Source organism: Scyliorhinus canicula, chromosome 2 (genome assembly GCF_902713615.1).
Source record: "Scyliorhinus canicula chromosome 2, sScyCan1.1, whole genome shotgun sequence".
Classification (NCBI taxonomy): domain Eukaryota; kingdom Metazoa; phylum Chordata; class Chondrichthyes; order Carcharhiniformes; family Scyliorhinidae; genus Scyliorhinus; species Scyliorhinus canicula.
This window is the reverse complement of record NC_052147.1, coordinates 45,817,894-45,840,119: the sequence shown is the minus strand read 5'-3', so window position 1 is coordinate 45,840,119 and position 22,226 is coordinate 45,817,894. Positions and strand designations below refer to the sequence as shown.

Genomic DNA, 22,226 nt, shown 5'->3' with positions numbered 1-22,226 from the left:
TCCGGTTTCCTCCCACAGTCCAAAGATGTGCGGGTTAGGTGGATTGGCCATGCTAAATTGCCCGTAGTGTCCTAATTAAAGTAAGGTTAAGGGGGGGGGGGTTGTTGGGTTACGGGTATAGGGTGGATACGTGGGTTTGAGTAGGGTGATCATGGCTCGGCACAACATTGAGGGCCGAAGGGCCTGTTCTGTGCTGTACTGTTCTATGTTCTATAGACGGGGTGTAATTGGATTCTATTTTATCAGTAATCGTACAGGGTCAAAGGATCAAATGTCTCCTGAGCAACAAAGTGGAATGGTTGAACAACATAGGTCATCACTGTCAGTAAGAAGCATTGGAGTCTTCAGGTGTCTTTGTTCAACACAACTTTTAAGAGATAGAGGACAACTGCTGTATGATTCACAATTGTATCTGCTTTCTTGATCAGAAACTCTGAAGTCTCTACTGATTGCAGCTTCACGCTACAATATATTTTCAATATCTACTATGCAAATACGACTTTATCATGATATGTAATTCCTCATAAAGCCCATTACTAATTTATTCTGAGCCCATTATGCACTCCTGTCCTGGCACCCAACAACTTCCATTAGCAACAAAATAAACAACTCCACCCATGATTCCACTCTGTTCACAGGATAATTATAGATAAAAAGGCTATATAACCCAGCCCATCTCATTATCCAGAATGACATATGAACATATGTATTAGGATCAAGAGTAAGCCATTCAGCCTCTCGAGCTTGCTCTGCCATTTGATATAATTTCCTACATTATACCAATGACTACAACTCCAAAGTATTTAATTCACTATAAAATGATTTGCATAATTGTGAAAGGTGCTCTATAAATGCAGGTTTGTCTTTCATTACACCTGTATGCAGTAGACATAGTGACTGTAGCAATGGAAAATTGAATCTGATTGTCTAAAGATAATTAACCACAGAGCAATGAACGTATGTTAGGAAATTGGCTACAAATAAATCACTACATTTGCAAAACAGTTCAACTCTGTAACTAATACAACCTTACTATTCTGACCTCTCTGGTACCAACCACCAATAAATCACAAATTGAATCTGCTCCTTTTACATTAATTACACAATACCCAGGATTTGCCAATCAGACATCTACCAGATGTCTTCGGGGAAGAATGATACAAAGTGCAAAAATTCAGTGTTTCCAGATTTCCACAGAATCTATCGCACAAATTATATTGTACACTGCTAATTTACAGCCTAAAATAAAAAAAATTAATAAGATACTCAAGAAAAAAAGAGTAACTTCCCCACCCCATGCCACCCACTTCCAACCTCCCCATCCCTCCAACAACCCCCACCACCCAAAACCCCTCCAACCTCCCTCAACCCTCCAACACCTGAAAGCCTTCCCCAACCTGCCAAAACCCCAAAACCTCCCCCACCCCTTCAACGCCCCTATTTCTCTACACACCTCCAACATACAACTTCCTCTCAAACATTCCCATCCTCCTGCAATAATCTCCCCCAGCACCTCTCTCAGCCTCCCCCGCAGCTCCAAAATAAAAATTTGATTTATCATTTTTCAAGCAGGAACACTCTTAGCTGCTGCGCTGCTGTTGACCTTTGGGCAGTGTTGTGGTTTTCTTGTGGGCCTTTCAAAACATATCAGAATCATGAAGCAGTCCAAAGATCAGAAGCAGCAAGCACAGTAACTAATGAAGTTGGACCAGTGATCCAGAGGCCAATTAGTGCTCTGTGGGAACAGGTTCAAATCCACCATAACAGCTGGTGGATTTGAAATTCAGTTTATAACAATCTGGAATATAAGGATAGCCACAATAATGGTCACCGTGAAATTATTAAAAAGCCATCTGGTTCACTAATGTCCCGTAGGGAAGGAAATCTGCCATCTTTATCCGGCTTGGCCTACGCGTGACTCCAGACCCACAGCAACGTGGTTGACACTTAACTGTACTCAACGGGCAGTTTGGGATGGCCAACAAATGCTGGCCTGGCCAGTGATGCCCACAACAACTTAAACTATATTTATATAAGAACATTTAGAAATGAAAGTATGGCACCAGCCACATACGAAGATATTAGATCTGATGATCAAAAGCTTGGTCAAAGAAGTATGTTTTGAGGAATGACTTAAAGGAGGAAGATGTGGAGATGCAGGCGTTGGACTGGGATGAGCACAGTAAGAAGTCTTACAACACCAAGTTAAAGTCCAACAGGTTTGTTTCGATTCACTAGCTTTCGGAGCACTGCTCCTTCCTCAGGTGAATGAACTCAGTCACCTGAGAAAGGAGCAGTGTTCCGAAAGCTAGTGATTAGAAAAAACCTGTTAAAGGAGGAAATAAGGTGGAGGGACAAAGAGGTATAGGGAAGGAATTCCAGGGCTTGGGGTCTAGGGCCCCCAATGTGGAGCAATTATAAGTGGGAATGCATCAGAGGCCAGAATTAAAGGATATCTTGGAGGGCGATGGGTTTGGAGGAGACTGGGTTCGAAAATAAGGGTGAGAATTTTGAAATTGAGGTGCTGCTTGACTAGGAGCCAGTGTAGGTCAGTGAACAGAGGGGTGGTAGGGTAATTATTCCAAATTAAGTCACAGGCAGCAGAGCTTTGGATGAGCTCAAGTTTACAGAGGCTAGAACGTGGGAGACTGGCCAGGAGTGAATTGGAATATTTGAGTCCAGAGTTAACAAAGGCATGGGCAAGAATTTCAGCAATGAGCTGAGACATGGGCAAAGTCGGAAGGTGGAAATCTCCAGCCGTAGTAATATTAGTAATATAATATATTAATTTTCACATTTTAATAGAGACTCAATGTAATTTGGTGCCCAAAGCAACAGCAAAAATATCATGTCATGCAAACAGAATGAGAATATTCAATTGGCTCAAATCAGTGGTCTGGAGGTTATGCTCAGTATGATATCGCATCCATATGTCTGTAAAACAGTGACTCGTGAGCAATGCCATAGGATAGCTGCTCATACTTTCAAAAAAGTCTTATAGAAACGTTTGCTCGATTTCCAGACTTTCGTTACCAGTTGTGCAATTCGATCTTAAGAACATATACCGTACCAGCCTCCCCGAACAGGCGCCGGAATGTGGTGACTAGGGGCTTTTCACAGTAACTTCATTTGAAGCCTACTTGTGACAATAAGTGATTTTCATTTCATTTCATATAACTTTAGCAAGTCTATAAATTTCTTGGAAGTACTACAAGGTCATAGGGATTGTCATCAAAGGTTTGTAGTAAAGAAGCTGTATTTATATAGCCCTTTTCATGACCTCAGGATTCCCCAAAGCATTTTACAACCAATCAAGTAGCACATTAAATGAATAATGGCGTAGAATCAACGTTACAACAGAAAAATGCATGTTATAATATCCACTCGTGGAAAATTCTGATATGTTGTTCAAGATTGTTATCAATACACTGAAAATGGGGTTTCAGGTGAAAATAAGTTCCTTTCGTGGCTGAAGCACCTGTTTTGGTCAACTCCAGCCTACTTTTCTCAGGTTAAGGTTGGGTCAAAGCTGTTCCACCATTTGCAAATCAGGAGTGTTATGGAATAATTGCCATTTACCTGGGTGAGTGCAGCTGCAACATCCCTCACGAAACCCATCATTGCAAGGCAGTGCTCTTGATCAGAAACCCTTCATTTGGCTTAAACAGCTACTCCTGCCACCATTGGAATACCATGGCTGTGGCACTGACTGCCAAAGGATACATTTTAGCAATTCACCAAGGCTTATTTGACAATAAAACCCCAAACCCATAATCTTCACCACTGAGGGGGGAAAAGAGCAAGTGTATGGCAACAACATCACCACTAGGTTTCCCTCCAGGTCACACACCCTTTTGACTTGGGCATATATTGTCATTCCTTCATTGTTATGAGGTGTAAGTCCTGGAACTCCATCTAACAGCATGGTGATGGCAGTAGCTTAGGAAATTGAACCACTGCTATCTTTTCAGGGCAACTAAGGTTGGGCCATAAATGCCTGCCTTATCACCGTCGTCCAAATTCCAAGAATGAATATTAATAGTATATAATTCAAAGGTTCACTTCACACCTATTATTCCAATAAAATTGCATTTTAATTGCAGATTTGCTGGTGTTGTCCTGAAATCTATCAAAATAAGTTTGAGTGCAATATGTGCCAATTGGTGATTGTCTCACATCTGAAAGAAGTTGTGGACGCTTTGCTGTGGAATGCATCAGTCAAGTCGAATAAAATGTGTACCCTGTGGATATTTGCTAGGACGATGCAATAGTCAGGGATATATTTTAAAACATTATTTTGTTCTTAGTTGAATGTCAAAAAGGTACCAGTGATTTATCCCTGGGAGCAGGCTCTCAGTTTACATACTACTATTGTACTGAAGCATGTGTGGAGGTGGCATTTTGGACCTCCATGGATCATATGATTTCACATGTGAAATGCTACTGTGCAAACATCAGTTAGGGTTTAGCATCAGTAAAGTGTCATATATTTTGTACATCTTTGGAAAAGTCTGTAATTTGCTGTGTTATCCTTGTTAATGCTGCCCATTTACGATTTACAGCCAAACCGAGTCGACTAGTTAATATAATCCCAGACCAGACCCCAACATTTGCTAAAATACTAAATAGAAATCCCAATATTTTATTTAATTTGTAAGACTGTGAGGAAAGGATACTTCGATCCAGGATTGATTCCATGCATAAATGGGGAGAGGGCATATCAAATCAAACTATTATTAACACAGGATTAAACTAACTTTAACATCATACACAAAATAACTTACAAATACTAGTTAAACAATGCTTAACAATAAAATAAATACACTTCAACTCCTTATTGCTATCTTTTAATTTCCAATCAAACAAAATCCATCTCAGGTGAAAATCCACCTTCAAATACAATGAGCAAATACAGAAATACTTGCTGTATGGAGATGCCTTGGAGAAACAGTTTTGAGACAGAGAGATCTTTCAGGAAACAATCTGTAGATTCTTGCCTGTGTCAAACTGCTGTCTAACTTCCCAGCATTTGACAAAAAGCTTGTGTTCTGTTCAAATCGAAATATAAACTGAAACTCAACACCTGACTGCTTCAGCCCTTGGCTCCTCCCACTAACTGTTATGACCATCTTACCAAGGCTAACCACAACCCTTCATTTATCTAAACCGCAAGGAGGCTTTTTTCTATAAACAAAATTCCAGTAGCCCTATTTAGGTAAACGCTATGCATGGTTGGAATGAATTATGATCTTACTTTTATGATGCTTTAATTATCCTTTCTGTAGCCACAATGTCTGCCTGTCTTTTCAACCAGGATATTAAAAACCTTACTGCAGTAGAGTCATACACACATTGACATGATCTTTTAACCATTACTGCACCAGATACACATAATACAATATATATCTGAAATTCCTATATTCATCACATAGTGTTTATTATTCCGCTTTCTTAAGTCTAGGAAGTCATAAAGGGACTACATACAAAGACAATGGTTTCTGTGTAATTCACAGTCTCTCAACATCATCAGCTATTGGGTGCATAGACTAAGTTTGGTTCATAAGGTGAAAGAATGTGTTTATAAGAGTGGCCTTGAGTGTTGAGCACAAAGGTAAAAAAACCCCAAAAGTCGGCTATTGTTTCTGCACTTTAGCTGTAGTAGCAACTTTGAATTTGCTGAGCCAAGGTCACATTTTATTATAACAAACCCATTCTGGACAAGCAGTTAAAGCAGAGTGGTTTCTGGGGTAATATATTTTGCTTCAGAAAAATAAAAATATTCAATTTGAACAAATTTAATACTGTTAAATACAAGATGAAAAGCTTCAGCAACATGTCTCACTCTCCTAAATATTCAAGTTCTGTACAACCAGGATCACTCGATCACTCCTCTTCTACCTCACCCATAACTCTGAGGAGATGCAGTTGACAACTTCTTGTCCCTTTAGTCGCATTTCCATTAAATGCTGAGGCTGGGTCTGCCATGACCCTCCATTGATGACATCGCCATAGCCTTGGAATGGTTCATCTGACTGATGTAGAATCCAGTCTCTGCCACTTCATGAGTGGGGACATGATTCCCTTGTAGGGACAACACTGTCCTTGTTTATGCCATCAACAGCAGGATTTCCCTTTACCATATCCTGCATTCAAAACAAGTGGAGTGGGCAAAAGGATTAGGGATGAGCTGATAGAAGAGAGGGGTTTGGGAGGTAAGGGGTAAGATAGTGAAGGGTAAGGACAGAAAGGGAATGATGAGAAGAAAGTGGAAAGTGGTAGGAATGGGGGAAGGCAGGAAGAACAATGATGAGGGAAGTGGGGAAAGTGGGAAGAAGGGGGGAATGGAATGAAGTGGAGATGGGAAGGGAAAGGTGGATAGGAGGGAAGGATGACAGGAGGGGAGGGTAGAGCTGCTGTGGGGCAGAGCAGGTAGGGGAAGGTCTGAGTATGCCATTGGTTGAAGGGGGCAGTCAGGGTGTAGAGGAAGAGTGTAGAAAGATAGTGGGCAGAGTAAGGAGGAAGAGAGTGGAGAAACAATGGGGGGGGGGGGGGAGGAGAAGAGAAGAGTGGGAGGAAGTGGAAGGTGATCAAAGAGCAGTGGGCAAGACAGAAGGAAGAATGTGAGGTGGAAAGGGACTGGGGAAAGGTTGAGGGGAAGGTATGGGAAAAAGGTTATCATGTGATCCAGGCTGCTCATGCAGGGCACTGAGTTCAAAGGGACAGTCACCCCATCTCTCATCCTTAACCCATGATCCCTACCCTCTTCCTGATGTTAAAACTTGAAGATATTCATTTATTTTCCACTCCATAAATAAATCTAACAGTGATGGATTTTAAACATCGTTTGTTGTTCAAGATTCATCTACACATTGTGAACTTGAGAAATATTTCCTTGTAAAGTGCTTTTTGATGGAACCATCAACAAATTGTATTGTTCCACTTATTAATATTTTCCTTTCAAAATGTCATCTCATCTAATTGTAAACCAGGAGTCTCGAGCTAGTGCTTTGTGTAATCAACAGCAATGTCTGAGTTGCTTTCCCAAGTTACCCGTAGGAGTGTCACTATGGAAACTAATATCTATCTGCACTGTATTCTGACCAAATCTAGTATATCACACACAAATTGCTTGAGTCTCACACTGGAAAGAATAGCTGAGGTGGTTTCTCATTGCTGTTGCTACCTTCAGAGTACCTTCTTTGAGGTGGGCTGCAACCAAGGCTAAAGTGGATCATTTGCCCTTTCTGACATCAAGCCAGAATTCAGAGCCTGTGCTCTGCTCCATTCACAGGAATTGTCAAAAATGCAGCCTAAAACAACTCCTCTAACTGAGCCATTGGTCTCTCTAGCTGGGTGAGAGTACCCAGTGCAGAATTTTGAGGCCATTTTCTAATCTCCATTCACTGGAAACATCTTCATCTCACTCGGGCAATAATGGTTGAAACAAAGCAAAGGTTCACTCTAGAAAATGGATGGATAAAGTACAATTCACCATGAGAAATTCAGAATTATTAAACAGACTTATTGAATCATCTGTTCACAATTAGTTTCCACAAGATGAGAAATTGCTGCTATTGCAACTTAGGGGCTGACTGAGGGTTTTACCAGACAATAATAGTTCACTTTCCAGATTTGTAGATTCTCCAAGTTTCAGCTTTGAAAATGTGAGGACAATAAATACAATCCCTCCACACTGATATCCTAGTCTTACTCTGCACTGATAAAGGCGGCAGAAATGTTTACAATCTTAAGAGACGTAGGATGGTGGAGCAGCCTGTTTCTCACCTACCCACACTGATCTCAAAGTCCTTAGATTAGAAAGACCATTTAGCCCATCTTAATTCATTCATCCAGAACAGCCGAAGAAATTTTTCCATTGCTGTATCCTGTTATGTCTCAAATGATTCTGGGTTTTTACTCTCCACAGCTGTCTGAAGTCCATTGCAACTGATATCATTCTCCTGACAGCAATCCAATTCATTTTTATCAGTTTGACCTTGTGCCCCTTGACCCAACAGTAAAAGAATAGTACACACAAGTCACAATCCCTGTTAAGTTCATGCTATTATATAATCTTTGACCATATGGTGCTCTCTGGTGAATTGCATATTCCACTGGATAATATCCTGGTGTGTTTGTTATCTGCTGCCAAGGTGGTTATGTGAATTTTCAATGGTCATTAAGGGAAGAAACTCTGGTTACTGGAAAAACATTGGGTTGGAAGCTATTACCTAGGCCTATGTCTCAATATTGTGTCTTGAGATGGAACTGGTAAGTCTGTGATGAATGTAGGAATTTTTTATATGAAGGAATGCATTATATATATTTTGTGGCAATAATGCTATTAAAAGCCTAAGTTAAGGTATTTTTGTTGCAGCAATATACAGGCAGGCGATGTGTCTGCAAAGGCTGGGATTAAAGATGTTGTAAACGTGAGATAATCATTCATTCCAACCAAGTACTTGTTTATAAAGAGTTGCCTCGTGGAACTTTGTTATAATGCTGCAGATTCCCTGGAGAGTAGATAATTTGAGATGGTGTTTAGACTTGGGTAAGCCGGTCATGGGACATTGGAGTGGGATAGAGATAATATAATTAATGGGAGGAGCCAAGTCTGGAGCAACCAGTTTTGGTTGTAGGCGTTTTAGTCTGACAAAGACAGAGGATCTTCAGACTGTTCCTGAAAGGGTAACTCTCCAAGCATTCTTTTCAAGAAAGCTCCACACAAAGGTACCCGTGTTTAACTTTATTTACCAGTGGCTATTGACCTGTAATGAGTTTTGCTTAATTGGAGATATTTTAAGAATTAACTGTTCCTTGAAAAGCTATTTTCTGTTGTTAATGTGGTTACTCCTGTGTTAATAAAGTTTGTTTTATTATAAAAGATTCCCCATTTGTCAGTGAAATCACTCCCGCAGTGAAATATCCTTTCCTCACAGTTTACAAGTAGAGAGATTGTTAGGCTTTCTTGTCTGGTTTTCCAATAACAAGACTGATTGTACATCAGTATCAGTCACATGCAATGGTGGGGTTTTGCAGCGGGATTTACACTCCAGTGTTAAGGCACAATGACAATGTGCAGGAACCTTGTATACATTGTATTATGGCATAACCTCATTTCAATTTCCTCTTCTGGAGATGCAATTTCCACCGCACGTGAGCTGTCTGTGGGGAGTCTGCACGTCCTCCCCGTGTGTGCGTGGGTTTCCTCCGGGTGCTCCGGTTTCCTCCCACAGTCCAAAGATGTGCGGGTTAGGTGGATTGGCTATGCTAAATTGCCCGTAGTGTCCTAAAAAGTAAGGTTCGGGGGGGGGGGGGGGGGGGGGGGTGTTGGGTTACGGGTATAGGGTGGATACGTGGGTTTGAGTCGGGTGATCATGGCTCGGCACAACATCGAGGGCCGAAGGGCCTGTTCTGTGCTGTTCTATGAAAGATCACCAGAATCTGTTTCTTGTAATGTTAATTGAGATAGAATCACTCAAGTGGTCCCAATGGGCCCTCCAGAGGGGCGAACATTTGCAATATACCATTGTAATTAATAATCACAGTAATGCTAAACAGAATATGGAGTAAGAATTCATTTCTGAAGGCATAGAAAAGAGAGGCAGGAGGCCATTTGGCCCTTCGAGCCTGCTCTGCCATTCATTATGATCATAGCTGATCAAGTTCAATACCCTGATCCCGCCTCCCCTCTCCACCCCACCGCCATATCACTTTAGCCTCAAGAGCTATATCGAATTTTTTCTTGAAATTACACCATGTTTCGGCCTCACTATTTTGTGGTAGTGAATTCCACAGATTCACCACGCTTTGGATGAAGACATCTCACCTCAGTCCTCAAACTAGGACCCCTAATTCTGGACTCCCTACCATGGGGAAAATTCTTCAGAATCTACCCTGTCTAATCCTGTTAGAATTTTGTAAGTTTCTATGAGACCCCCTCTCCCTCTTCTAAACTCCAATGAATATAATCCTAACCAACTTTCCCCTCATATGACTGTCCCGCCAACCCAGGAATCAGCCTAGTAAACCTTCGCTGCGCTCCCTCCATCCTTTCTCAGATAAGGAGACCAAAACTGCACACAATACTCTAGGTGTGGCTTTACCAATGCCCTATACAATTGTAGCAAAATATTTATATTCCTATACTCAAATCCTCTTGCTATGAAGGCCAACCTATCATTTGTAAGTTTATGTAAGTTACAGCTGTCTGAAGGATAGGGTGACTATGAATGACCAACAGTCTCAAGCTGCAAAAATGAGAGGACCGTCCAGCGTACTTGAGGGATAAAAGAAGCATAATCAAGCATTTTTGACTTTTGAAAAAAGCCTTTAGGTCTTATTCGTGCAAGGGTCAAAATCTCTGCCAGAAAGATTACATTTTCTACTGAATTCCTAAAAGGTGAAGTGCAGAAGTGTCAGAATCAGGAATCGTTGGCTGTCCTTATATTCGAGTGTGATGTCCGCTCAGGGTCATGAGTGATTCAGGAAAAGGATTCCTGAAACTTTAGCCATGGGACACAAACCTGTTTATTGAAGTCAGCACAAATAACATCCATCAGAACAATAATGAATGCTTCACATGGTCAGGAATACAACACAGGCTCTGCACTGGGAGGTAAAATGTTCAATAAACTCTCTCAATGCCCATTTCTCTCTCAGCTTAATTACAGAAAACAGTGAAGAGAAAAGTACAAAGACCAAAACCCACTGTACTAAGAGCAATTTTGTTATTATATCGATAAAAGGCACAGAGGTCAAGCAATTCTTGCAGAAACGTGTTCCAAGAAGCTGTACGAAAATAATCCCCTTGTAGATTTGATTAGAGACAGGATGCAATTTCATTAATCTTCAACCCCTGCAAAAATTTCAATTGCCAGCTTTGAAGATTATACATTCAATTCTGATTTAAAAAAAAGACATTTTAAAAACTTTATATAAATGTGCATGTAGAAAAGATTTTTTAGTATGTTTATTTCACTTTTGCTAAGAGTTTGCAACCATGTACAGTAGTGTTTAAGCAACAGTACCAGCTTTGATACAATGTAAAATGTTATAAACATTTTAAAGTTTTGTTGTTAGGTGTAATTCGATACCATTCATAAATAAGAATTAAATATACAATGCAGGAGCATGCATGTAAACTTCTTCTGGATACAACATGGCTTAAATACCACCGGAGATTTTCCCAGTGAATACATAGACATAGTCAACAATTTTTCAATTTCCTGTGCAATTAATCTATGACTTATACTTCAATATCTACATGTACTCCAGACTGCAAAAGGTTTGAATGTCACGCCAAAAAGGCCACAATCAAGTCAAAGTTGCAAAGTCACAGATATGCATGCATTCTACTGAAAATATTAAAGCAGGTAACAATTATGCAATCCATCACGGGATGTAGTAATCATAGTGAATTCAAATCATAATGTACCACAGAGGCATGTTTACTAAACATTTTAAATTCACATTCTACATCTAAAACACTGAATGAGCAACAATTATTAGGATTTAAAAACAAAAATGAAAATTACATTGACTTTAAAAAGACAAATAAAACTTCTCATTTTAAGATATGATAAATTTTGTTGGTCTAACCAAGTTAGTCAGTTACATTTGTAAACTAATTTCTTGAAATCTGGCAGACTTTTATAATTAATTTCACCATTTCATTTGGAGTGGGTGCATGCAACAGTCCAAAATTCTCATTTCATATTGCACTTCTATTGTTGTGTCTAATAGGACAGTGCTGAACAGTGGAATATTTTCCACTTTTAGCACCTGGGCGTCATGATCAAATATACTATCATTATGTCAGATCAATCTGAATATTTCTATTACAAGAAATGTGACACCTTTTGAGATTCTGCCTATTTTTTCTCCATTATACACAGATTCTTTGCTGCAGACCCGTAAACATAAGCAAAGATGTCACTGTGCAAGCTAATTTAATGGAATACAATTACAGCTTGTTAAAACAAACTTTCATTCCTTTACTAAAACTTTAATTAATTGTGCTGAATTCAAACACATAAATTGGGCAGTATGGCAATCCACTGCATCACCCAGTTCTCCATTTTTCAATCTTATTTTAAATTTCCCCCATTTAAATCACGCTGATCATTCTATCAAGTAATTCTTTTTTAAACTGAAGACTTTGCCGAGTATCACATTTGTTGGATTGCAAAGTAAACTTGAATGATTAGACAAGTGGCTTCCGAGGGACATTTCTTGTGTCAATCTAAAGAGCAAATATGGCATCAACTATCAACATAAAGAACAGCCTTTCGAGAGCTTAATTTTTTAGATAATTACCTGGAACTCTGCCATACATCTCTATATAGCTACAACGCCACAATGAAAATCCTTAGTAGTTTAAAGGATTTAGATAGGCAGACCAACAAAAGGGCTTTGTTATTAAAGTTATGTTTCACAATGAACTAATGTTTAAATATCCAAACTAACGCTAAAGCTGCAGTTAGCTTTTTAAAAATATGTTTTTGTTGATGTGTGACTTGCCACTGGGTGAAGTATTTTTGTTTTTTGACATTTCGTCTTTTCCGTTGTTTGCACAGAAGAAAATTAAGTGTCATTCATGGACTCCTGGATCAAAACAAATAATCATTTCAACCTAACAGGAACATAGCATACTGTACAATAAATACAATAAGCCACTTTGCAATAAGTAGGTTACCACAAGATTTGGAGTATCTGATTTTCACAAGATACACATTAGAAATGCTCAAAGTGCAAAATGCAACAGACTAAACTTTCAGAATGTCCTCAAACTATGAAATCTAAACACAAGAATCTGCTTAATATATCTGGCAAGTGTAAACATTGTTATTTCATCCATACAAAAGCATCGCTAATGACATGCCTATAACTTGGCAACCAAGTTATGTCAGTTTTTAAAAGGGAGTAAAAAAATTGCAAAAAAGCAATTGAACTTCAAATTACTATCACAGTTGAGCACATACTATTTACAGTAAACAAGGTATTTAATAAGGCTTTTTTGGAAGATAGCATAATCATTTAACAGCAAAGTCTGATCTATATAAAACTTTAAGACTAAGATAGACAGACTTTTCAGTAATGTCCTGCTCAGCAGCTCCAACTCCTATTAATGAAGATTTTTAGACTATAATTGGCAGTTAGAAGCACCTTAAAACAAAAAAGTTCTAAATTATCATTTTGCACTATTGTACAATATTAATGTTTTTTCTTAAAATGAATTTATGGTGGATTGGTAATTTTTATGTTGCAGATTGTGCCGTTCCCAGAAATTAATTTGAATCTCGGGTTTAATTGAAATTGAATATGATGACTTAGTTCAGGACAATTCACTTGCTTTCAGTCAACCTAGTGCCATTACTATGTATCGAGATGCTTATATCGCTGACAAAAGTCATTCCTGCTTTGCAAAGAAAATTCACTCTTGATCATTTATCAAAGTATGTAAGTGGCACGATCACCCTATTCAAGATTGCTTTTCATTCTAGCAGGAGTGGGGAGGGAATAGGAACAAAAGCAAATCATTTTTTGCATCAATAAAATGTGCCATCTCCTGTACTTATTGCTATTTGATGTGCAAGTTTGTTGTTCCTGGTGTGTCTAATGTCCAGTTTACATAAGTTAACAAAACAATAGGGTATCTCAAATATCAATAGGAAAGCAACAACCCAGAGGTTGATACTGGATTAACATGTGATTGGGTGCAGAAAGCCAGTCAAAACGTCGTACTTTGTTGTAAAAGCATACTAAGTCAACAGTTGTCCATTAGAAGGTAGCATTTCAAGCCCTTCAGCTGCTTTGCTGAATAATGTACCTGTCTGAATACCAATACTAGCAGAGCCACAAGAAAATACATTAATTACAACATTTATATTGAAACCACAAAGAAATTTGTACAAAATGTTGAACTGAATGCAACAGTTAACCCTATTGGGACTAACAAATTATAGAAAATAAAGGAAAAGGTAATATTCATGGCTTGATTAAGTGCCCTTTAATGCTGCAAGTTGCATTGCGTCTGATTTTCAGATCATCTCCCACTCATCATCAAAGTCCTCAGGTTGACCCAGAAGGGCAATACGGTTAGGGTTAATTAGTGCATCAGTGTGACTAAAATTCTTGGTAAGCCGCTGAAGAAGGGAGCCTCCAGTACTTATGGCCCACAGTTCATCTTGAGGAGTAACTATATAGAAGTAAGTAGGAACAGCAAATGTCATTAAAAAGGTTAAACATTGCAATTATAGTATTGTGGTAAATGTTGTTCATAGTGCACTCTTTAAAAAAAATCCCAAAGTTCTAGTTTGGAAAATATCTTTGCAAGTTTATCCAATTACCAAATAATTACTTCACCACAGTCAGACAAAACTTTGTAAAGTTAAACAAGCAGTCAATGTCAACAGTTATAACCCTGATAAGTCAGTAGATAAACAAACCTTGGTGATGTACTGTGTTCTGCAACCCAAGTGGTTGCAAGCTTAAACCCCAATCATTGCCAATTTAATCAAACTTCAGTCAGCAAGGTCACGGGATTCCAGGAATAGTCATCATTACCAGTGAAACGGAGCAGGAGAGGGTTGGCATGATAAAAACTGGAATTCTATTATAAATTGCATTCACATGATTTTCTGCTTTTCTGAGTGCAGATGTTTGGATGCTAGTTACCAGTGACGTCATCTTTGTCTGTGATAGCTGAAAAACTGAACATTAATATACAAGCTGCTGCATGAAGATGGTAAATTTGATATTGGAAGACTATTGGTAACTTCACAGCAGGGAAAATTGGATATAGAAAGAAAGAAAAAACCGTGGTTCAAATTTACACTATGAAATTACATAGCTACCATTGCAGACCATCAGCTGGAAAAGTAAAATTGCCCAATATGCTGTAGTCAGCAAAGGTGAAGTATGCTGTCATTGCAGGCTGTTTTTACTGCCTCAATGGTAGGAGCCTGGTTTTGATTGAAACCTTTGAATCTATGCTTCAGATCACCCAATGGAACTAAAAGCATGTTTAAAAAGCTTGATGACTTTTATTGTTAGATGAAACCATCACTTTTACTTTTAACTGCCCATAGACCGTTGTAAGTGCTTGGCTTTTTCTCCTCGCTCATTAATGCCTCTTCAGAAATTAAGATCAACACCCTTCTTAGCAGAACTTAATTGTCGACTATAACAATGTGTCACTATTTGTGTGCATATGCATTAATGTACTATAAAAATAAATTGCATACTCAATTGTTACTCTGTTACTGTCTAGTTAAAATTATTACATTTTACATCAATACAACCCACCTTTGTGTGGGAACAGCTTCCACAAAATTTGATAACTTTCGACAACAAATTTTAAGGTAACTACCCTGCTAATTGTTAAAACCCCCAGAAAAAACTTCAACAAACAGGAAAAGACCATTAGGTCCAGCAAACACATTCTCGTCTCAAAGAATTAACTTCCATTATCTAGATTTAGTTATAACATATATAACCAGATTATTTTTGGGAAGCATAATCTTGCAAACATCATTTTTATAATACTCTTTTATTGTCACAAGTAGGCATACATGAAATGAAAATGAAATGAAATGAAAATCGCTTATTATCACAAGTAGGCTTCAAATTAAGTTACTGTGAAAAGCCCCGAGTCACCACATTCCGGCGCCTGTTCAGGGAGGCTGGTACGGGAATTGAACCCGCACTGCTGGCCTGCTTTAAAAGCCAGCTATTTAGCACTGTGCTAAACCATTAACCCTGCTATGAAGTTACTGTGAAAAGCCCCTGTTCGCCACATTCCGCCACCTGTTCAGGTGCACAAGGAGAATTCAGAATGTCTAAATTACCTAACAGCACGTCTTTCGGGACTTGTTGGAGGAAACCGGAGCACCGGAGGAAATCTACGCAGACACAGGGAGAACGTGCAGACTCCGCACAGTGTCCCAAGCCGGGAATCGAACTTGGGACCCTGGAGCTGTGAAGCAACAGTGCTACCCACTGTGCTACCGTGCTGCCCGAGGGAACAGTTGTGAAATTAATAAACATTCTAAACTTCAACTGGAAATTGGATAGAGAGTATATATATTAAATGGAGGGTTGTCTGGGTAATGAATTTGTGCGCATGAATCTTCTACCAAATTACCTGTTAAGCAAATCACATTGCCAGGAATCTTTTTCCAATAGTCGCCTGCAGGATTTTTGTTTGTTATTCCATAACGACGTGCTATGTCTCCATTAGAACAACGCACCCACACTGTTCTATAGCTCACAGTTAATTGACTTGCCTGCAAACCTGTAAATATGATTAAGTTAGTGTGGAACATTAAAGTAGCTCTAAAAAGAAGTAAAATGTAAGAAATAGATGACTCCTTTGTTGACATCCCAGTATTTAAATCAATTCCTTAAAATGGTCAATTAACAGTATACATTATTTTTCAATCACTGTTTTAATAAATGAGAAAATTTAGTTCTGGTAAGAAAGCACAGGCAATCTCACAGCAGGGGACATCTGGGAAGCTGTGATTACAATATAATTAGGATTAGTGCAAGAATAGAGAAAGTGAAGCACAAGGGGTTAGATTGAAAAACAGAGATAAAAAGGAGACTGCCCATATTAAACAGAAAATGGGGGGGGGGGGGGGGGGGGGGGCACACGATACCAAACAGAATCACATATCAACAATGGAAAATACTTGTTTAAGATGGAGAGTACAAAGCATATATATTTCACAGTAAGAATATGAAGAATTGGAGTCTTGTGTGAACAGGAACAACAATTATTAAAGGAGCATTTAGGCTTTACAGGACAGATAATGAAAATTAAACCCAATGAACACAGGAAGTGCAGCAAAAAGGAATTACAAAAGAGGCCGAGATAAACCATGAGAGAAAATTGGCAAAACGTGCAAGTAACACAAAAAGCTGTGTAGCTGTGTATTTTTAAAACTTGCACATTCGCAGCAATATCATAGTAGAGACCCATCAGTTAACAGATTAATGAAGCAAGCTTGTCGCGGAGAATGAAGGAATGGCACAAGTACGCAGTACATTGCCTCTGTTTTCAGAGAAGCAATGGTTATTAACATTGCAGAATCACCAGAGATGTTTCTAAAAATTATTCTTTACAGCACCTGGGCGTCACTGGCTAGACATGAATTTATTGTCCATCTCCAGTTGCCCTTGAGAAGGCGGTGGCGAGTTGCGTTCCTGAAGCGCTACACTCTATGTGGTGTTGGTACATCCAGTGCTATTACGGAATCTTAACTCAGCACTGGTGAAAGGACAACGATATATTTCCAAGTCAGGAAGATATGTAACTAGGCGGAGAACTTGCAGGTGGTGGTTTTCCGAAGTACCTGCTGCTCTTGGTCTTCTAGACAGTAGAGACCATAGGTTTGCCGAAGAAGCCTTGGTGAGCTGCTGCAGTGCATCTCGTAGATGATAACCCACTGCTGCAACTGTGCGTTGGTTTGGAGGGAGTGCATGCATAAGGTATTTGTTGTGGTGCCAGCCAAGTAGGCTGCTTTGTCCTAGATGGTGTTGAGCTTCTTGAATGTTGCTGGAACTGCTTCCAAATACTCAAGAGAAGCTTGGGACGAAACAGATGGTCTGGATGGTAGTTTGACTGTAGTAATCCACGGGAGGCAGGAGTTCCGTCACCACACCAATATTTATTTACAATAACGATATTACAGGAGCAGCTACAAACAGTGCTGCTAGCAGTCCAGTCAACTCAAGACTGCTCACAAAGCCTACACAGGTGATTATATGGGCCTCTTCAATGAGCTATCATTGAGGGAGCTCATACTCCAATTGGCCAACCAATAAAGCCAATTGGAGTTCATTACACCCCTCCCCCCCAAGGTCCGAGGAATTCCTGCCAGCTGGCATTCCTCTGAGCTTCTTCCTGCTCCTCATGTCTGGGTCTGTCACCTGTGTGTCGTCCACCGGGTCGTTCTCCGAAGTGGGCGGGGTATACCTTATAGGTGCCCGTCTTTTCCTTGACGTCCTCCTTGGAAGTTGTTCTTCCTCCTCCTCGGGGAGAGGTGTCGCGGCGGCCTCGTCGAGTGTGTCCATCTCCGACTCTGATGACTGGATGATGGGGTCTGGAGAAATTGCTCGGGGCTGGGGTGTGGGTATCCTTTCCGTCTGGGCTATCCCAGCTTGAGGCGGTCCGGCTTCGCCTGCCTCCAGATGTGGTTCCGCTGCCCTTATTTGGTCTAGGTGTTTCTTCAGCACCTTACCTCCTATTGAAACCTCATAGGATATGGGCCCTGTTTGGGACTCTACCGTGCCTTTGATCCACGTTGGTCCATTCCCATAATTCTTGACCCAAACCGGTGCCCACACCTGGAAATGTCTCTGCTGCCGACTATTATCATGCCCCCTGCGTTGGGCCTCCTGTTGTTTCTCCACTTTCCCCGTTAAATTTGGGAAAAGGAGACTCAGCCTCGTTCGCAGCCGCCTTCCCATTAAGAGTTCAGCTGGCGGTATGCCCGTTGTGGAATGCGGTGTGGTCCTGTAATCAAACAGCCAGCGGGAGAGCTTTGTGTATATTGACGCTGCCGGCTGCTTCTTGAGTCCCGCTTTAAGTGTCTGGACCGCGCTCTCTGCCAGGCCGTTGGTCGCTGGAAGTTAAGGGGCCGTTTTGATGTGACAGACTCCGTTTTCCTTCAGGAATTTTCCAAATTCCCCACTTGTGAATGCCGTTCCGTTGTCAGACACCAATACCTCCGGAAGTCCATGTGTTGCAAACGAGGCCCTGAGCTTTTCAATTGTCGATGCTGTGCTTGCCGTGTTTACCTGGTGGACGTCCAACCATTTGGAGTGGGCGTCCACTATCACCAAAAACATTGAGCCCATGAAAGGGCCAGCGTGGTCAATATGCAGGCGGGTCCACGGTCTGCCTGGCCATTCCCACGGGTGCAATGGTGCCGCTGGTGGCACTCTTTGCCCCTGTTGGCACTCCTGGCACCGGCGTGCCAAGGCTGCTATGTCTGTGTCCAAACCTGGCCACCAAACGTAGCTTCGAGCTAGCATTTTCATTTTAGACACCCCTGGTGTCCGTGATGTAACTCAGTTAAGATTGCCTGATGGCCCTGAGCTGGGACGATTACCCCGGCTCCCCATAGTAGGATACCATCTTCTACGGTTATTTGGTCCCTTCTGCTCCAGTATGGCTGCATCTGGGGCTCGACTGGTCTTTCCAGTTGCCCTGTTAGCAGTAAATGCTTCATCTTGGCTAAAACTGGGTCTTTTTGCGTCCACAACCGAATATGTTGTGAGTCTACTGGTAGGGTGTCCAAAAAATTTAGGTGTCATTACTGTCTCCTCTACTTTTGGTATTTGCGGCGGAGTGTCCGGGAGGGGAAGTCTACTCAAAGCATCTGCATGTGCTACTCGCGTTCCCGGTTTGTGCTCCAGAACGTATCTATATGCCGCCAGTAGCAATGTCCAGCGTTGGATTCTAGCTGATGCAATCGGGGGTATTGACTTGTCTTCTTTTAATAACCCTAATAACGGCTTATGGTCCGTCACTATGGTGAATTTCCCCCCGTACAGATACTGGTGAAATGTTTTTACTGTGAATATCACCGCCAGTCCTTCCTTCTCAATTTGGGCGTACTTCCTCTCAGCCATTGCCAAGGTCCTCGAAGCATAGGCTATTGGCCGTTCGTCCCCATTCCTTCCTCTATGGGCTAAGACGGCTCCTACCCCGTGGGGGGATGCATCACAAATGACCACCAACTCCTTCCTTGGGTCATAACTGGGACATTTTCGGATGACAGCTGTTCCTTAATGTCCCTAAATGCTCGGTTTTGGCGGGTGGACCATTTCCATTCTTGCCCCTTTTTTAGTAGCTGGTGGAGGGGTTCTAGGATGGACGCCCTATTTTCAATAAATTTTCCATAATAGGTTACCAACCCTAGAAATGATCGTAACTCCTGGACCGTGGTGGGAGCTGGGGCTTCTTTTATTGCCCTTACTCTGTCTTCTAATGGATGTAAGCCTGACTCGTCTACTTTATATCCCAGGTACGTCACTTGTGGGGCCAGAAAAACACATTTTTCCCTTTTTAGCCGTACGCCTGCCTTTGCGAAACGCCTGAGCACTTCCTCCAGGTTTCTTAAGTGTTCCCTGTTTGTCCTACCCGTGATTAAGACATCGTCCAAATAAATCGCCACCTGCGGTAGTCCCTGCAGAATATTTTCCATCGTACGCTGGAATATAGCGCAGGCTGATGACACTCTAAAAGGTAGCCTAGTATAACGAATAAGGCCCTTCAGGGTGTTGATCGTAGCGAACCTCTGGGAGCCCGTGTCCAGTTTTAACTGCAGGTAGGCGTGGCTCATGTCTAGTTTCGTGAACAAAAGCCCACCTGCCAATTTGGCATATAGGTCGTCTATTTTCGGGATTGGGTATTTGTCCAGCAGTGCGTATTTGTTTACTGTCTGTTTGAAATCTCCACAGAGACGTATCGAGCCGTCTGGCTTCAAAATTGGTACCACCGGCGCTGCCCATTCTGAAAATTGTACTGGTCTGATAATGCCATCGCGCCGTAACCTTTCTATTTCGTCATCTACTTTCTTCCTTAATGCAAAAGGTACCGGCCTGGCCTTACAAAATTTTGGAAGGGCTTCTGGGTCCACGTGCAAAGTTGCTTTGGCACCTATGATTTCCCCCAAACCTTCCTGGAAGACCTCCGGGTATTTTTGGAGTACTCCACTCAACAGCCCGCTTCCACTCTGGAAAATTTTCATCCAATCTAATTTTAGGTCTTTCAGCCAGTTCCGTCCAATTAAGCTCGGTCCGGAGCCCTCTACTATCGTCAACGGTAATCTGAGTAATTGTTTCTCATATTCCACAGGTACATGAGTCGTGCCTAGAACTTCCAGGGGTTCCCCCGTGTAGGTTTTAAGTTTCGTCAATGTTTTTGTTAGGGTTAGTGGCTGGAGTCCATCTTTGATTTTTCTAAATGCTGTCACTCCCGTGACTGATACGGCCGCACCCGTGTCTATTTCCATTATTGTCGGCCGCCCGTTCACCCGTGGGGTAATCCTAATGGGTTCTGCTTTCTTCGTTGTAATATTATATAATTGTTCCCCTTCGGAGGAGGATGGGGCGCCTAGGTTGTGTACTTCCCTGCGTCCCCACCTGCTATTCCTCTTTTGCCACCTCCTTCTAGGGTTTCTGTCGTTGTTACCCCACTCTGTCTGGTGCCAGAAACGGTCCTTCTCTGTTGGGGGAGCCTCAGCCGGTACTTCCCTCTGTCTCCAGTTAGTCCTGGCAGACTTGGGGGCAGTTCTGGGGTTTTCCTTTTTCCCTCTATTCCTCAGGTTTTTCCTGAGAGCGGCTATCTGGTAGCAGGACCCGTTGTGGTAGTCCCTCTCATAGCCATCTACCTCCATTGGCGTGCCCTGTAGTTCCTGCGCCCCACTTGCTGCCTTTTCTAGGGGCAGTGCGAGCTGTAACGCCTGCCTGCAGTCTAGCTCCGTTTCCAGCAACAGGCGTTTCTGTATTGTGAGGTCGTTTATACCACACACTAACCGGTCCCGAAGCATTTCAATTAGCGTCGGGCAGAACTCACATTTTTCCGCCAGCCTTCTCAGGCGGGTCAAGAAATTCGTGACTGACTCCCCGTCTTCCCGCTTCGCTGTGTAGAATCTGTACCTACGCAAAATTAGGGGTGGTTTTGGGTCGTAGTGCTCTTTCACCAATTCCGTTACTTCTTGGAAAGTTTTCGTGTCCGGCGCATCGGGATAAGTCAGACTACGTATAATGGCGAAAGCGGAGGGTCCGCACGCCGACAGCAGGATAAGCCGTCTCCGTTCGTCCGTCAGCATATCATTTGCCCGGAAGAAGTAACACATTCTCTCCACATACTGGGACCAGTCCTCAATAGCCGGGTCGAATGCCTCTAACCTCCCAAAAAACGGCATTTTTAAAATGGCAAGGCTTACCCTCCGAGTGGGACAGCTGGTCTCCGCAAAATTCATAGTTTACCTCGTCGCCACTGTAGTAATCCACGGGAGGCAGGAGTTCCGTCACCACACCAATATTTATTTACAATAACGATATTACAGGAGCAGCTACAAACAGTGCTGCTAGCAGTCCAGTCAACTTAAGACTGCTCAGAAAGCCTACACAGGTGATTATATGGGCCCCCTCAATGAGCTATCATTGAGTGAGCTCATACTCCAATTGGCCAACCAATAAAGCCA

The 22,226-nt window shown here is 41.5% G+C and overlaps 1 protein-coding gene across 3 annotated transcripts in view; it reads right to left on the bottom strand.

The window, feature by feature from the left end:
* Positions 1 to 10,512: 10,512 nt before the first annotated feature.
* tecpr2 (tectonin beta-propeller repeat containing 2) overlaps positions 10,513 to 22,226 on the bottom strand; it is a 107,336-nt gene continuing 95,622 nt past the window's right edge. For 2 of the 3 annotated variants that reach the window (XM_038777249.1, XM_038777242.1), the window contains exons 19-20: positions 16,148 to 16,297; positions 14,043 to 14,200 (exon numbers count right to left, since the gene is read on the bottom strand). In XM_038777249.1, the coding sequence (XP_038633177.1) occupies positions 14,043 to 14,200; positions 16,148 to 16,297 (308 nt within the window). Of the gene's footprint in view, positions 14,201 to 16,147; positions 16,298 to 22,226 lie in introns of all 3 variants that reach the window. The other variant, XM_038777233.1, reaches the window with a different exon arrangement.